Source organism: Penicillium verhagenii (assembly GCF_028828195.1).
Source record: "Penicillium verhagenii strain IBT 33310 chromosome Unknown utg000002l_segment0_segment0, whole genome shotgun sequence".
In the NCBI taxonomy this organism is placed as follows: Eukaryota; Fungi; Ascomycota; class Eurotiomycetes; order Eurotiales; family Aspergillaceae; genus Penicillium; species Penicillium verhagenii.
In genome coordinates this window covers 1,141,644-1,158,400 of record NW_026643166.1, presented here as the reverse complement: position 1 = coordinate 1,158,400, position 16,757 = coordinate 1,141,644, and the positions used below count along the sequence as shown (strand labels likewise).

The 16,757-nt window shown below is 48.9% G+C and overlaps 6 protein-coding genes across 6 annotated transcripts; 1 reads left to right on the top strand and 5 right to left on the bottom strand.

The window, feature by feature from the left end:
- Positions 1-380: 380 nt before the first annotated feature.
- N7466_000422 (serine/threonine protein kinase) lies at positions 381-1,114 on the bottom strand (the record flags this gene model as incomplete). Its single annotated transcript, XM_057159820.1, has 2 exons — positions 381-428; positions 491-1,114. The coding sequence occupies 2 exons, from the start codon at positions 1,112-1,114 to the stop codon at positions 381-383; spliced, it is 672 nt and encodes a 223-aa protein (XP_057026068.1).
- A 304-nt stretch (positions 1,115-1,418) lies between these two features.
- Positions 1,419-5,108, top strand: N7466_000421 (Molybdenum cofactor biosynthesis MoeB; the record flags this gene model as incomplete). The annotated part of the gene is made up of 6 exons (XM_057159819.1): positions 1,419-1,822; positions 1,900-2,002; positions 2,063-3,270; positions 3,713-4,232; positions 4,313-4,800; positions 4,857-5,108. Exons 1-6 carry the CDS (start codon positions 1,433-1,435, stop codon positions 5,106-5,108), a joined length of 2,961 nt encoding a protein of 986 aa, XP_057026067.1. The 5' UTR covers positions 1,419-1,432.
- Positions 5,109-7,682: 2,574 nt separating this feature from the next.
- On the bottom strand, positions 7,683-9,785 carry N7466_000420 (LCCL domain-containing protein; the record flags this gene model as incomplete). The annotated part of the gene is made up of 2 exons (XM_057159818.1): positions 7,683-9,135; positions 9,214-9,785. The coding sequence occupies 2 exons, from the start codon at positions 9,783-9,785 to the stop codon at positions 7,683-7,685; spliced, it is 2,025 nt and encodes a 674-aa protein (XP_057026066.1).
- Positions 9,786-10,411: 626 nt separating this feature from the next.
- On the bottom strand, positions 10,412-11,136 carry N7466_000419 (MARVEL domain-containing protein; the record flags this gene model as incomplete). The annotated part of the gene is made up of 4 exons (XM_057159817.1): positions 10,412-10,469; positions 10,550-10,599; positions 10,666-10,850; positions 10,914-11,136. 4 exons carry the CDS (start codon positions 11,134-11,136, stop codon positions 10,412-10,414), a joined length of 516 nt encoding a protein of 171 aa, XP_057026065.1.
- A 1,666-nt stretch (positions 11,137-12,802) lies between these two features.
- On the bottom strand, positions 12,803-13,715 carry N7466_000418 (uncharacterized protein; the record flags this gene model as incomplete). Its single annotated transcript, XM_057159816.1, has 2 exons — positions 12,803-13,479; positions 13,586-13,715. 2 exons carry the CDS (start codon positions 13,713-13,715, stop codon positions 12,803-12,805), a joined length of 807 nt encoding a protein of 268 aa, XP_057026064.1.
- A 575-nt stretch (positions 13,716-14,290) lies between these two features.
- On the bottom strand, positions 14,291-15,745 carry N7466_000417 (uncharacterized protein; the record flags this gene model as incomplete). Its single annotated transcript, XM_057159815.1, has 3 exons — positions 14,291-14,469; positions 14,525-15,367; positions 15,442-15,745. The coding sequence occupies 3 exons, from the start codon at positions 15,743-15,745 to the stop codon at positions 14,291-14,293; spliced, it is 1,326 nt and encodes a 441-aa protein (XP_057026063.1).
- Between the last annotated feature and the right edge of the window lie 1,012 nt (positions 15,746-16,757).

The window sequence follows — 16,757 nt, the reverse complement described above, 5'->3', positions numbered from 1 at the left end:
CCAACAGGTCTTTAGGCGGAGTTCATTCAATTGTTGAACTTATTTCGACTGCCAGACACAATGGAAGAGATGAGCCAATATCGCCTCGATGATGCATCAGTCTAATGGGCACGAACCATGGGAACAAAACTCAGATTATGCGCCAACACCTGGCTATTGTGGAAGCCCATACGGAGCGATATCGACCCGGAGCACTCCACATAGAGCGCAGTTGAGAACAGTACCGAACCTACGATTAAATGCGCCTCACGCGCACTCAACTTTCTCTGGCCATGTGGCTGCGAAAGCGGTAAAGCCTACGACGAGGGCCCACCAACATGCATCCACTGACGTATGGAATGGCGAGTGACAGTCAATAACAGGGAGGTGTTATAGAACCCTTAGTAGAATTTGGTATCAGGCGGGAGTCCCTCAGCCTGGTCATCTCTCTGCATTCGTCAGTCAGCACATTAAATACTTCCAACATACTAGGGAGCAGTGGAGTCCTTACCAGTGCTTCTCCTAATCCCTTCACAAGCGCAATTTCGTGGTCACAACGGGCCAGCTGTTCAGGTTCAAAGTCGGTGAAGGTCATTGCAACATCAAAGTCAATCCAGACCAGCCTATCAGGGTCTCCACGAACAAGGAGAAGATTTCTCGTGTAGATGTCCTTGTGGTGAACGCCCGCCCTATGTATCTCCTTCATGCCCTCAATTGCCTGGGGAAAGAGTGCATCTGAGTAGTTAATGCAATTTAAACTCTCTGCATTTGGTAGGTACTCTAGCAATATTGCTCTCGGTTTGAGCTTGTCTAGAGAGAAATGTTGGAAAGCAGGATGAAATTCTGCGGGATCAATTCGATTGATGTAGCCGTAGAATTTTGGAACGAAACTGCGCGCACAAACACCAGAGGCGAAGAGCTTCTTATATGCATTGAGTTCGCAGCGAAAGCGGTTCAAATCACGACCTTTGTCGGTATAACCAGGGTCGCCGTTGTCGTGGAAAAGCTTCAAAGCATATTTTTGTCCATCCAGATCTACCTCGAATATTGAAGACGCATCAGAGCACGTAATCTCCCTGATAATATGAATTTGGGACGGATCCATGTCGCTTAAGGACGCACTTCTTAGATGCATTGTTGTCCTGTCGGAAAGTTACATCTCCAAAGAGGTTGAAGCAGGTCAGGCAGCAAAAAATGGACAGGTCTTGGTTAATAATGAGGTTTAATCTAAGCACCCCTCTCATGCTGCTGGCGCTCTGTTGATGCCTCCGAAATCAGGCATGAAGCATGTGCAAGTTATGCTGAGCTAATCGGCCTCGGACCGTAAGGTTCCACTAATGAGCGCATCGGGCTTGCTTGTAGCTTTGCATACTCGAATTATAAGAGGTCAGCTGCCCAGCTGTTGGACTTGGTAAGTAAATGGTTACCTCGATATACAGCCCCGGTAGAATCGATGGCATCAAAAAACACTAAATGGTGGCAATCGCCTGATGAGGACGACCTAGACTACGGATTTGATTCTGACTTGGATGCTAGATTCAAATCTGAGCGGAATCCCCACCGCCCTCGCCCACCAACGAACGCAACGAACGATACACGGACACGAGAACAAGAACAAGATCAAGAAAAAGAGGAGCAGGACAAAGGCTTGCTAGGGAATATGGCTTCTTGGCTGCACCGTCAGGCTGGGTCTAGCAATTCGCAGCTCACGACCACCGCTGTCTTGTCTGGTGCTGCAGTTGCGACTGCAATTTTTGGTTACCAGGCTTACAAGAGGAAAGAGGCTGTTTATGATCTGAAGGCTTCTATCCCAACTGCTGACGAGCAGCATCCATCCGGAAGAGTGAGTGCTTGCTGGAATTAGAATTATACCTACACCATTTGCGCCAAGCTCGAGTTTGATAGCTAACTGGATTGAAGCTTACGGATTTTGGTGCCGCGGAAAATAGCATCCCACTGAGCAAGGAAGATGAGCGCAGTGCTGCGCTGGCCCGGAGAGCGCAAAAGGGAGACTATGATGATGGTGTGCAGAACTGCTTTGGGAAACTTCCTGCGTGAGCTAGCTAACTGGGTTTGCGACCAGATCTGATCCTCGAACAACTAGCCCGAAACCGGGTCTTCCTCACCGACGATGGCCTCACCAAACTCCGATCCTCATTTATTGTCGTTGTTGGCTGTGGTGGTGTTGGATCCCATGCCGCTGCCGCGCTCGCTCGCTCCGGTGTGGCGAAGATCCGACTCATCGATTTCGACCAAGTCACCCTCTCCTCTCTGAACCGACACGCCCTCGCCACACTCGCTGATGTGGGAACGCCCAAGGTGCACTGTATTCGGCGACGACTGGAGCAGATTGCTCCTTGGGTGATGTTTGACTGCCGCAACGAGCTGTTTGGAAAGGACGCGGCCGATAATCTTCTCGGTCCGTGGACTTTGACGCACGATGGCGAGGGTCGCCGACCCGATTACGTGCTGGATTGTATCGATAACATTACTTCCAAGGTGGATCTGCTGCATTACTGTCACTCAAACTCGCTGCCTGTAATTTCGTCTATGGGCGCTGGCTGCAAGTCCGATCCAACACGAGTGGTTGTGGGCGATATCTCGCAAAGTACAGATGACCCGCTTTCCCGCAGTACCCGGCGCCGATTAAAGGCAAAGGGCGTGACCACAGGTATAGCTACAGTCTTTTCGACTGAGAAACCCGGGCCTGGCAAAGCAACTCTGCTTCCGCTTCCCGAGGAGGAATTTGCTAAGGGCCAAGTGGGCGAGCTGGGAGTTCTTGCAGACTTCCGAGTTCGCATTCTTCCAGTTCTGGGCACGATGCCTGCTGTTTTTGGCTACACAGTGGCCAATCATGTCATCTGCAGTGTGACAAACTACCCATTGGATTATAGCATAACAAACAAGGGTCGTGACAAGATGTATGAATCTGCTCTGGGCAAGCTCCAGGCCTATTCGGAGAGATTGGTCAAGCAGATTGCTGGGCAAGATCCCAACAGTCTGCGCATTCCCGTCAGCAGGGACGACATTGCATTCTTGATGGAGGAGGTCTGGCGCGGAAAGAGTGCCATCTCTGGTCTGCAAAATCGTCTCGTATTTGTCCCTTGGGAGACCCCTGCCAGAGGCTGGGGAATTGATCCCACTTGGCAACAAGACGGCCAAAAGCTTCTACCGCTTGAGCTGACAAACTTGGTGTGTATGACCCTGGAAGAGTCTGCCTACCATGAACGTGAGGTCCTCCAAGCCGGCAAGAAGGTCGAGGAGGTGTACGATGAGTTGGTGTTGCAACGGGTGACCCTGCGCCTAAAGGAAGCCGGAGACTACGAACAGTATCGGGGATAAATCCTTCTCTCTGAATCTCATCTCTATACCTGTAAAAAATCAAAATGTTCAAAATTAAGAGACCTGCTGCAATTGTTTACTGTAGTTTTGGTACGAATACGATGCAAATCATAGATCGCTAAGTGGGGAAAGACTAGTTTAAAGTGGGCCGAACCAATTTATTTCCGGACGCGGCCTCTGCGACTCTTGTCTCAATCCTCCTCCAATGCCAAGGGTCGGCTTATTAGCGCCAGCAACTCTCTCCTTCCCCAGAGGGTGGCTTAAGACGTCCTGGATCCTAGGCTACTCCATTTTTTGAATACCATCATTCTCTTTCTACCTTCGTTTTCTTCCCGTGTCAAATACCCATTAAATAGTCTCTCCGGTACCACGAAACATGGCATCCTACGAGTCAGATTATGATCTCGACGATCTCGACGAAACCGATCACCTCTACCAAACCGGCCCCTCTTCCAAAAACTCACGCTTCTCCCGAGTCTCTCGGCCCCTAATCGATTCCGTTCGGAATGCCTGGCAACCCCCGTCTAATAACAACTCCGTTTCCCCCGAACATGACAAGCACCCGCCGTGGCTACAGATGGCCCTGTCCATCGCGGCCGCCCCAAGATTCCGCCGCTATGTCGTCGTATACATGATACTTTTCCTGCTGAGCTGGTTCAGCTGGACTATGTTTCTCTACCCTCGCCTAGAGGAGCGCAGCGCCTTGCTCCATTCGTTAAACCCCGCTTCTAAAGTGGAGGTTGGGGGGTGGTTCGGGTCCAACTCGTTACCGCGATTTGATGATTTGATTCAGATTCGGACATTAGATTCGGATCTGCTCCCTGAGGCTCGATTAGAGGGTGTGGACGCTGCTTCGTGGAAGGAGAAACGGCTGATCGTTGTAGGTGATGTGCATGGCTGCAAAGAGGAGTGTAAGTTCTTCTTCGTTCCGATGTTGCCGGATAATTTCTTGGCAGAATTGGTGTCGCTGACTGGTTTGGTTTTCGATTAGTGGTTGCACTTCTCGATAAAGTTTCATTTTCGAAAGCGAACGGCGATCATTTGATCTTCGCTGGTGATTTGATCAACAAGGGACCCGATAGCGGCGGTGTCGTGGATTTGGCACGCGAGCACTCAGCCTCTTGCGTGCGGGGAAACCACGAGGATCGGGTTCTTCTTCTCCGGCGTGAGGTTGTGTCCGCGAATGCCATGACAGAGGCTGAGGAAAAGCAGAGCCAGATATTTTCGGAGAAAGAGCTCAAGGAGCGCGCTCTGGCTCGTTTGTTAACCGACGAGCAAGCGCAATGGCTGGAAACCTGTCCAGTCATTCTGGACGTTGGTTATGTCCAGGGTATGGGCCAGGTTGCTGTCGTACATGCCGGCCTTGTTCCGGGTGTAGACTTGGAAAAACAAGACCCATCTACTGTGATGACCATGCGTACCATTGATTTGGATACCCATGTGCCGAGCGCATCGCATGATGGGTTGAATTGGGCCAAGGTACGAGCCAATTCGCATTTCACGTTGAGGGTCATATGCTAATGATATTCCACTAGCTGTTCGACAAGCACCAATCTATCCTATCCAAGAGTATCAAGCATTCCAGTGGAGAGGATCGCAACTCTCAACCAACAACTGTCATATACGGCCATGATGCCAAGAAATCTCTCAACATCCGCACTTACACCAAGGGCCTTGACACTGGATGTGTAAAGGGCGGCAAGCTGACTGCAATGGTCATCTCGAATGGTGGCAAGCAAAAGCTTGTTCAGGTCAAATGCCACACCAACTACTCGAAAGAGGAATGATCTTGTTTTCTATCTTTGCTTCTGGTCGTTTCATTGGCTTATTGCACATTGCATACGGTGGAGTTCTTGTTTAATCCTTGGGCATGGCTGTTTTCTTGGAATCCTAATTGCTGCGTTGTCAGCTTGTGCTCACATTCACCGCTAGTGTTGTGTGGCGTTGGACATATCATTTGTGTACATAGTGCTATTTATCAAAAGGGTCTCAATCAAGGCCGGTAGGTTTCTTGCAATTGTATATGTATGATTTAACATAGTAGGCTTTAACGTAAACACAGGTTACATGTGTTTGTAAACCGCTACAATACGTGTTGGACATCGGAGCATCCGGTACATAGTATCCAAAAGAAACATTTGAAAAGTACGTATATATACTAAGCCATAGGTTTTAGTGTATAAACTAGAATGGACTTGAGAGTAGACTTGAGAGCAGACTTGAGAATAGACTTGAGAATAGACTTGAGAAGGGACTTGAGAAGGGGTTATACTGCACATGTGAGATCTTACTTTGAAGATTCAAAGTGCTTTCCTAAATACATACGCAGCTGGGCAAGATGGACTCAAGTGCTCAAGTGCTGTGATAGGTACTCCACATATGCACACATGCGCATACTGGTACAAGCACTCCATGAGGGTTACATACATAGCCCTCAAGCTGTTGACTAGTATGTACGCCTGTCGTCAAGTCCTCTTTACGTGCTACATCCTCATCGCATCGTCTTTCGTCTCAGGTCACCTGACGTGGATTGTGCTTCTTCCAGGTGAGTAGCGCCATATCATTAGAAGAATCGAGCCATTCTACATCACTTTGCGTGTCCTATGTAGGAGACTCCGACAGGCCCGGAGCATTTTCAGTGGTTCGCCGACTGAAAGATCAGGTCAATTCAGTCGATGGTGTACGAGACACGGATTGGTTGCAGAGAATGGGGCAGGATGGGGCAGAATTTCCGACAAACGCGTGGTGGAGCTCACAACTTTGAAGCGAACCTCCCAATGGCTGAGGACGAAGCCAGTGTTAACGCCGCTGGAATAGTATTTGTTGCACCTGGGCACCCTACTCAACGGCTCTAGGGTTCAATTCAACTCGGAATCTCTCGCACAACATGCGGGTGGGACTCTGGAACCTTTGAGGTGCTGATTTCGAATGGTTCTCCGTCAAATTTACTGATTGAAAGCACGAGTCTACCACCTACTGGATATAAATCGGAATTTCAAAATACTCATCCATCATTCAGCGTCCCTTCCTTCCCCTCCCTATATGTCTCTAATGCTATCGACCGACATTGACCTTAGACAGTAGTACTTGCACATGTGTTTCAACATTCATGGATCTAGCCTTAGAATGTTTCCCATTCTCCCAAGACTTTTCTATCAATTTCACGATGTTCGACGCTTTACGTGAAAAAGACAGCAACGAGGGATCAAACTCAGAAACAGATTCACCAGAATCTCCTAAGCGAGACGCTAAGTTCATGAATCTCGAAGACGCACTGGTGCGAACGAGGAGACCAAATCGTTCAATGGGTTGCAGACAAAACAGTACTTGACTGTCCCATTCCACAACATACGCAGACCATGCAAACTCTCCACGACCTTGCAGATCGGTTAAATAGCGAGCCACTTGATAGAGGCACTCTTGCACATCTCAAAAGGCGCATCTACCTCCCGCAGCAACACGACCGGCAGTGTAGCAACCCCAAGCAAGCTCGCATAAATACAGCGTTTGCTCTTGTCGGAATGGTTGTGGCGAGAGCGTCGATTCTGCTTCAGAAAATCAGGCGTTCTTCCAAAGTACTGCCGCAGCATTCGCATGTTTCGGACATCATTTTGACATATCTGAAAAGCTGTGCTGTGTTCTGACGGATCTGCGCCACATTTTTGTGGATATGGTTTGCAACCGGCAGACGATGGCACTGGTCAAGGATCTCATTTATCAAAGACCTAGGAAAGTTTCCGAAATAGTCACTGGTGTGAACAAGGATCCGGATACATATGATCATGGTACGTTTCATTATCTGGAGATCATAGGAACCGTCTTGGGAGAACCGTGGCAAGTATTGCGCTGGCTGGCTTTGAGCGAGGGACGAGAAAAATTGTGCGCGTCCATGTTTATGTACAGAGTGTATGTGTATGGTGAATTGGGTCTCTGTTTTGACATTGAGCCAACTTCAAATAGCCATCTAGTTACTTCCACTTCTCTATCTTGAACCCAATTTGCATCTATTGATGGCCAAAATTGCTTCTGCAATCCTGCACATGTGGTCCACGGAATTTGGAACTACTGCTGATGCAAATATTCAATGTTTCATTTGTAGTACTTGAGGAAGCAGATAATTTTAGATGCATGGTGCATACGCGTGGTGCATGCACGCCTGAGCTGCTGAGCATATATGATGTTATGTACAAGATGCCAAGTGGATATGGTGACATCGTCTATATGCTGATGGCCTCATGGTATGTACATAAATAGCGCATCAACGAAATTGAAAAGAAAAGAAAACAAAGTATAACAACCTCCGTATTTGTACACAAAATTTTTCAACTTTCCGATTGTCCAAGGAAAGCCAACATAATCTCTTATTCCAAATAGGAATAATTCCCACCCGGCATCCAGGTTGCCGGATTCGAGAAATCCTCATACCAAACACCCCCGAGCGAATTGAGATGCACATACCCAAACCGGAAATACTCAATTGCATTCGGGCGAGCTCTCGTCCACGGGAAATCAGGGACGCCCGCCTGATCTTTCCCTTTCAGCTGCTGGAACCGCTGGACGTCATTCACAATAACACTGATCCCGTCTACATTCGCCGGAATCTGGGGGAACGAGAAAACGAGATGGTCTGGACCCACCATGGTGGGCGGGCTGATGACCGGGGCCACGGTGCCGAGCTTACCACCATCTAGCAGGGATGCGGGAGTTTGGAGGATAGAGTCAAATCCCCAACGAGCGATGCCGTTGATGAACAGACCAATCAGGATTCCCTGGAAGAGAAGACTTGGCCGGGTTTGCAGGGTTGTTCCTGGGAGGAAGACGAGGGCGAGAATGTAATGGTGGATGCGGAGGTTCATGTGCGGGACAGCGATGAGGATGAGAATGATCAGGACGAAGAAGCCGTATAGTCTCAGTTTCGACAGTAGGTTGCCTTCGCGACGGAAAGCATGCGCTTGGAGGAAGAAGACTGCGATAAGGAATCCGACTATCATGACAAGAGCAGTCACAGCGCCGGGCTGTTGCTGGATGTCATGTGGCGTGAGACGGGAGATGGGGATCCGGTCGAAGGTATTGGTGTTCAAAGCACCGACCCAGCACCCGCCGAGCCAGAAGATAGTCTTATCGATGTGAGCGTCGAGATTCTGGAGAGTGTGTCGGACGCAGAAATAGTATAGGGCGAAACCGACAAATGCGCCTGGGAGGAAGCGACCCAAGCCCACGGAGACGAGATTGTAGTACCCCGATGTTGGCGGGTCAGACGCCATGGCAACCTGGAACCAAACTATAAAGTATATGATGCTGTAGAAGACCGGGGCAGACGTGACGGTCATGGAGAAGACGACCGTTGTCAAAACGGTGAATGCGAAAAGCGGCCAGCGGATATCGGAGCACTCAACCGGTTTCGCGGAGCTAGCTCCTGACGAGGAAGCCTCTTTGCTGAGAACAAATGACATGGGGAAATATGACAAGAACTCAATGCTCTCGATGCCATTTTGTACGAACGATTGGAAATTATCCCGCATGCCCTGGCGACGCAAAATGCCACACCCTCCCTTTGCATCACTGATCATGCCTGCATGGAGGGCGGATGCACAAATGGACGAGTCACCGCGATAGATTCCACTATTGTGACCGTCCAATCGAAACGGCTTACCACCAATGACTAGCGGACGATAATTATACTCCTCGCCACCGACATAGTACGGCTCCAAAAGCATTTCCTGGGCACAGCCCGCAGGACAGCGAAAAGCAAATGATTGAGCGTCAAATGGTTGGCAGAGATCGCCATTGATTCCGCAGTCAGTGGCATTATTCCTGGAGAGAGGATCAGCATGAAAATACCTTACAAGGATTTATCTTCTGAAACGAAGACGGGAAAAAAAAAAAAAACACCACAAGCGGTGATTACAAGACAACTTGACCGGCTGTCCATAGCCCAGAACCTCTTGGCCCGCCACAGAGGCTTTAAGCGACGAAAAAAAAACGACAATCCAGAACACCAGCCCAAGGAAAAGCAAGCCGATTTTGGCTCCCATGCGCGGAACCAATCGATCAATCAACCGCGTGGGCGCAGCATGCCAACGTGGAAACCAAGGGTTGATATGATAAACATGTGGCGGCGAGGGCCCACGCAGCCAAGCACAGAAGCCCGCAAACGTGCATGAAAAAGGCGGATCGCGCCTAAACTGGTGTTCATCCGCCTCCTCAAAATCGAATTCCGAATCGCTGTCTTCGAAATCATATTCCTCGGCAGGGAGCAGCGGAACATTACCCAGCTCTATGTCTCGATTTACTAGATCAAAGCTGCCGCCATTGGCCTTCGCGGCGTCTGCCTCCAGCTCATGCCGCGCGTCAATGTCGTCCTGATAAGGTGGCGGGTATTGGGGCCCAGAGTTTGGGGGCTTCTCCGACGACTGGGGCGTATTCGTACCGGCGCTTTCGCTGGCACTCCCTGGATTGCCCATTATATGTTTTTTTTTTCTTTTCGTCGACACACCAGATTGGTGTGGGAGGTGTCCTGGGATTGAAATTGCCAACGTGGCGTTCGAGATAACTAGCATGCCAAGCTTGGACGGGGTCTTAGTAATCGTTTCGAGTGATGGTGCGATTTTTAGGATCTACATGTTCGGCGTATCAGATTGGAGTAGGGAGACAGGGCAGGGATTTCATTCGGTCGCTGTATTGATGGACCAAGGTTGATTGGTGAGGGAAAAGTCTTCAGATTGACCATGCTGCATGATTCCATGGCTCGGATAAGGCTCGGTACGGGGAATGTGGCTGCGACAATGCAACCGCGGATAATGTTCTGCATCAAATTTTATTCATTTAACGAGTGACTGTCACTAAACACCAAAAGCACAAGGTCATGAGTCCAGTACGGGTATCAAAAATAGTCGTAATTCGTTTGCCCTGTGATCGTGACGAGCTGGAGAATGCGACATGAAAGCCATTGATATCATGAAACGACCGAAGTTCACTATTGTCGAGAAGAGCACAGAGTCGTGGGTCACTGAGGACCATTAGCTAACAATGACTCCATGAAGGAGTCAGTGATTTGACCAGCTCTGGAGGCTCCACGATATTAAGCCCTCTATACTGCGGCGGTGGTAGTCTCGACTTTACGATCGCGACCCCAGCGACGGCGGGGACTGTTGATATAGTCAGTATAAAGTTCGCAAGTTTAGATTTGAGTTGCGCAACAATGACGTTTGTGCACAGCTTGACATACGTGGTAGTAGCGGCTGTAGTGTCGCGCTTGCGGAAAGTAAACCAGATGCCCTGCAAAGTAAGTTAGAATGGATTACATCGTTAATGAACTCATAATCGCCAATGACGGCCACATACCACTAGACCAGAGACGAGCCAAACAATCGCGGACAAGAAGCTAAATGCCTCAGCGGCTTTCCAGCGACCGCAAACAGAGTCACCGCGGAACTCCCATGACCAGATGCTACCACAGGGCAGGTGGTGAATAGCGTCAACCAGAATACCAAAAGCGGCGAACCAGGCGAATGAGATGAGAATGTCCACTGCAGAGGTAGCGAGTCAGTATATGATGAATATTTGGTAGATTCATCCTTGGGGAAACATACGGGGCCAAGAGAAGAAGCCAGAAGAGAAGGGAATCAGCCAAATCAGTCCCAGCAGTATCGACAGTCCACCAATGACTTCAGTATAGATCCATCGTGCCTGAGGCCAAGGCTGAATGGAATCAAAAGATGCAAGATAATGTCCAATAATACCCACAACAACGGCCGCGAATGCGATTTCCGCGATGCGAAGCGGGATAGACAACAGGCGCGAGATGACAGGCATGGTGTGCTGTGAATCTGTGATATGAGATATGATAAGTGAGGCCGGTGAAGGCGATATTCTAGTATTCAAAGTTCAAGCAACTTGGAAGATTCCGTGATACTGTGTGGAAACACCTTTCCTGGGGGATCGACGAGGTATATAAAAGGTATCGGGGACAGCGTCACACAAAGGCTAATTCCGAGTAACCAGAGCAGAAAAGCCGGATCACCAAGCAAGGGTAAATGAACAAGAGACACGATATTGAATTAAAAATCAAGAATAAAATTAGCAAGAGTTTAAATTCGCTCAAATTGTAGCTTTCATTTGTATACAACTGAGACCCACAGACCATGCAAGAAGTTTAAAGCACCTGATATTGTCAGATCATTTCCTGACTAGTTCAACTTCCGTAGAGACTCATTTCCTTTGTCTTTGATTTCCATTGAACACTGTTTATCCTTCGTGGCCCAACCTAAACAACTTCCCCCCCCCATTGGATTTTGACTCGGACCGCCGCTGATGCACTTTGTGGCTTGTTTTTGCGCTTTTGTCCTCCCGATCGGAGTAAGGAGGCTGCCAAGTGGCGCTCCACCCTGTCAGGATCCCTGGAGCTAGGACGGACCCTAGTAGACCACGCAATCCGGGGCACAGGGCAGGTTCTGGAAGAGCTACGTAACGTGTTTGTTGTCCATGGAAGCCTATCCCTGTTTTCGAGACACTTTTTTTTCTCTTTCTTGGACCTTCCTCCGGTCCAGTGACATGTGATCTCGCGTGTTATTCGAGGGATGTGTTGGCTTTCCGTTCTATCCGTGGACGTGTCGCTCGTATTTTGGGAGGTGCATTTCTTCATTTCTTGGGGGTGTCAAAGTCCCGTGGACAACGTTGTCGATCTTTGTTGATAGTTTGCCAATCATAATGGCGGGCGTGGATTTTCGTCATTTTGGACTTTTGGTGCGCGTATCCACCTTGGCGATCATTGTCTGTGCTTGGGCCTGCAGAAGTGTCGGGTTGGATGATGCAGGCTCGTGGGGTGATGCCCCGTCCAGGTAACCTCCATTCTGTGTTGGTTTCCCTCATATCCTGGGTACTATGTACTTGGTAGATTGAAACTGCCGAAAAAGATACTGAGCTATCGTATGTTCCTGAGAGTAAGGTCGTACAGCCCTTGCCTTGGTCTATTCGTTCTCAGCCCTATGACGTAGGGGATGATTTACTTAGTTCATGTCAGTGGTTACACTCAAGTGCTGTAGACACCTGGGCATGTATAGGCAGAAACCTTTCGTATTTGTGAGCTCAAGCGAAGCGTATAACTCCAGGGTGAATGATTGCCAAATGCCTAAATCTGACACATGCAGCTTCTCCAACTGCAGGTGCAGCCCCGATGGAGTCCCCAAATGTGATCCATACATAGACATAATCACATGCCGTTGAACCAGGCAAGACCCTACTACATTTATGAAAAAGGAGACTAGAAAGGTCATGGAATTCCATGCAACTTAATGATATGATTCCTGATTAATATTTCTCTCGAGGTTCCGAGGTAGGTAGGATTAATAATATACAGTGAAGACAAAAACCGCATCACCAAGGGGGTACCCGACGCCCCATCAGACACGAGACACTCCAAGTCAAACAATATAAGTGGACAAAAACGAAGGGAAAGGAATGTGACATCATCCACGCAGTTTTAGACATGTCTGTGATCTTCCTTCAGGAACCAAGCCATGACATCCTGAAACACCCCCTTGGCACCCTTCTCGACCACATCTCCATGGCAAGGAATGAGCCGATCAAAGTCCCACCGAATGATCCGGCGCATGGATTCCGTGAACGCAGCCCGGTCGTTTGCCAAAACATACCAAGCGAAGCGCCGGTGCCCCGTCGAAGGTGTCTTCACACTCAAGAGGGGAAGGACCATTCGGGTCAAGAAGTTGGCAGTGCTGCCCTCCTCAGTTCTCGAATATTGCTCAGTAGCAGGCAGGTTGAAAACAAGGTCGGCCTCGATGACAGTGCGCGATGGCTTGTGGAGAACGACGATCTCGCGTGAGCCATGCCCTTGCACATACTCGACCTCGAATTCTGCGTCAAACTCTTCGGAAATCGAACGCGCTCCATCCTTGTACACATACTCGAAAGGCGTACTTCGGAACTCGGGGACCTTCTGTCGTTTCTCCCACAGACCATGCGGGGCGAGGATGTGGGCCTCCGGGAAGGCGTTCTTCCATGCTGTGATGTGCAAATGATGCTCAAGATCCGGCGCAATGATGTACTTGACGTTGCCGCCCTGCGTCTCAACTGTCTCACGCACTTCGGGAGTGAGGCTGACGGGGGAGAAGATGGCGAGGGAACCAGTGGCAAGCTTGACTAAAAACGCAAGGCATAATTAGCTTTGGTTCCCATGACCCACACAAGGTCTCATGGTCTTGCGCCCTGCTTTCATCTGCAAGGGCGGGGGTTGATGTATACTCACTTAAAGTTCCTCGAGCGCCGAAACGAATGATACCGAAGCGCGCGAATGGCAGGCTGAAAGTGATAATTTCGGGTGTGACTGCGCGGATGACCATCGACGACGATGGGTCGGTCGGGAAGAGCTGAGGCATCGTGAAGGTGTTGGATGTTGGAATGTGTCAGACGGTTTCGTATTTCTGAACCTAGGTAACTGGACGTGCTGCTGGCGTGGAATGAATGTCTCGGGTGGTAATCGTCCCTTGAAGCGTGCAGTGATCGAGGGGTATCTTGAGAGTGGCAAGTAGAAAGTAACAAAGGATCCGAGAAGAGGCAGGTTACAACCAAATTAGGCAGGGGCGACTGGGTGAACTCATTCAATGTTTCTTGGTAAGAACTTCGAGTTACCTGAATTTATAATTTATAGGGAAGAGCGGATGACGTGCCTAGCCCGAGATTTGGACCAATTGCTTACTCTACAGCTCCCGGTCTAGACCCCCACTATCCACCATGATCTATAAGCTGATCAGTGGAGTTTTATCTTATTTTCCGTTCTATTCTCCGAAATGTACGCATAATTTGCACAAAACATTTCAAGCTGGAATAAAAGGGAGCCAAGAGAGACATGGTTTGTGAGAAAAAATTTCACATTAAATTAACATCAAAAGTAAACAAATTGGCCTGGGTATCTTCCTGTAACAACATCAAGTACAAAACACCGAAATTATTCTCAACTCCAAGTGGTGGCGGCTTCCTCTGTACTTTCATTGCGGTGCGGTATGATCGATGATTCAATGCCAAATACATCGACCAGCTGCTCCCAGGTCTTGAAATCTAAACTGAAGATAGCTTGACGTTTTACAACGCCTTGAGCTTGAGCTTCACTTGGCAAATGTGGCGAGGAGGTATCTATTTCATAATCGGTTAGCTTTGCATCAAAACGGACTGGAGACATGTTACTCACGTAGCGTTGGTAGCCCACGGCTATCTACGGAAACACCAGCACTGCCATCTCGGACAAGGAAGCTAACATAAAACAAATTTTCCACGCTTTGACCAAATGAGCGCGGGTTGATACAAAAGCGGAACAAAGGAACTCCGCCATCGTCTGCAACATCATGCTTTGCCATAATCCTCTGCATAGTGTCCTCGTCAGGGTCATCCATTTCACTGAGCACCCTGTCCACAGTATCTTGTGCCTCTTCCTGGACTTTCCCCAGCAGCGTATTAATATCTTGACAAATGGTTGTCAGATTCGCGTCATCTTTCCCACTTAGATCTTCCTGCCGCAGTTCATTGGGGTTTTTGGCCTGCGTCGGATCGAATTTCTCAGCTGGAGCGCGCTGCGTCAATTGACGCGTGCGTTTTTGCAAAGAGAGCGGTCCCAATAACCACCCCGATACTGTCGGGCGCGCATTATAGGGAAGACAGGCAGTTCGAGCCAGCCAATCCCAGTTCATCGCATCGCCATTATCCCCATCTTCACCCTCGTCCGCGTATCTCTGGGAGGCACCAGTGCGTCGACGTCGACCTCCCCCCACGTTCTGGGTTACAGTCGACATATCAGGTCCTCGTCGCATGTACGAAATACATTTAGTAACAAAAACGTCGACGTCGATACCGGCGGTCGTGTTGCCGAGGGCAAGTTGTGCGGTCCTTTTGTGCGAGAGATCGGCTGCGTTAACGAGGAGGCGCGAGTCGAGGGTGGCGTCAGAAGTCTGCTTGACACCGACATAGAGTTGGTTGGCCTTGTGGATTGTTTTTAAAATTCCATCATTACCGGCTTGCATGTATTCGGTGCGTGAATCTGCAAGTAAACGCTTTGTCAGAACACGCGGAATCTCATCTTGCATGGAACGCGCGACACGTAGTGATTGTTACCGTTAAAGTCGTGGGTCAAATCTCTGATGCCCTTTCGAATACGTCGCCTTTCCTCGGGATCCTGATCAGGATCATAATATTTGCTGGTGTCATCGTGCCGTGAAGAGGACATTTGCGACTGTGAGTTGATGTTGCGATCGGTGAGACGACGACGTTTGGATGCGCTTGGAGATGTCATTTGAGCCGTGTTTCGTTTATTTAGACTCGGTCGCGGGTTTTCCTTGTCTGAGGAGGATGAAGGTGATGCAAGATTGGAGCTGGGTGCAGTGGGTTCATCCAGCTGGGAGTGGAATATGCCGGCCATATCTCGAAGGGTTTCTTTGAGATTAAGGATGGGTGAGCAAACAAAGGAACATCAAACAATCAAAGAATGAATGAATAGGGTACAGAGCCAAAAGGACCAGAGTTTTTCTTTTTGGTGTGGAAAGGACGCTATTATTAAACCAGTTGCAAATCCAATAAGTTACAACCTCACTTATTTCAAGTCAAGTTGATGCATCGATTTTCCTAATTTCCGAGGCGCGTCGCGCGCTCCACGTGACCGTGTTGGTGGGGCTCAAATATTCCAATGCGTGACTTTAGTATCACTCCTTATCTCTACTTCGGTACGAGCTCCATTTTTGATAAGCCCGTGTCCGTAGTATAAGTTAGTCGAATTTTAGGTTGTTCTTTTTTTTATATCAAAAATAGCTTGTTTCTGTAGCCAACTCTAATATTAACAAGTGAAGAGCGCCGCGCGTATGTAGTGGATATCTCTAGGTCCAAGTTAGGTACATAAGTAGCCCTAGACGTATCCAACCTTGAAGTTTACTAGTACTACTACTTTTAGAGAGGGATCAGGTGACCCCCACTAGATATCCAGTGCTTGCTTTCTCCCTTTTCCCTCCTTCTTCTCTCTACCCCCATCCCCCGAGAGATTTGAAAGCTACTCAGAAGAGGGACTACACCATGTACGGCATGATGACGTATGGGATATTCTTCTGGTTTTCAAAGATCTCGCATGATTCTAAAGTAAGTTCTCTGTATTGCTTCAACTTCTATTCGGGGCTCTGACCTTGGCTAGGTCTCGGATTATTCTGTCTCGATAATGGGAACTGGTCAATGCAAAGTATACGCGATCCTCATCCAAACGTTAACACAGGTGGCGATGATGTCGCCTCCTCATTCAAAGGAGACCTCGTCACAACTAGAAGAGGACGAGGAGATGATGGATTCATAAGCTCGAAATGCTGGCCCCCTTTTATTGTATATCTTTATTATTATCTTTTTGCTCTTTTAGCTCCATATAAGTCTTACGTATGCGAAAAGAGCTTGGG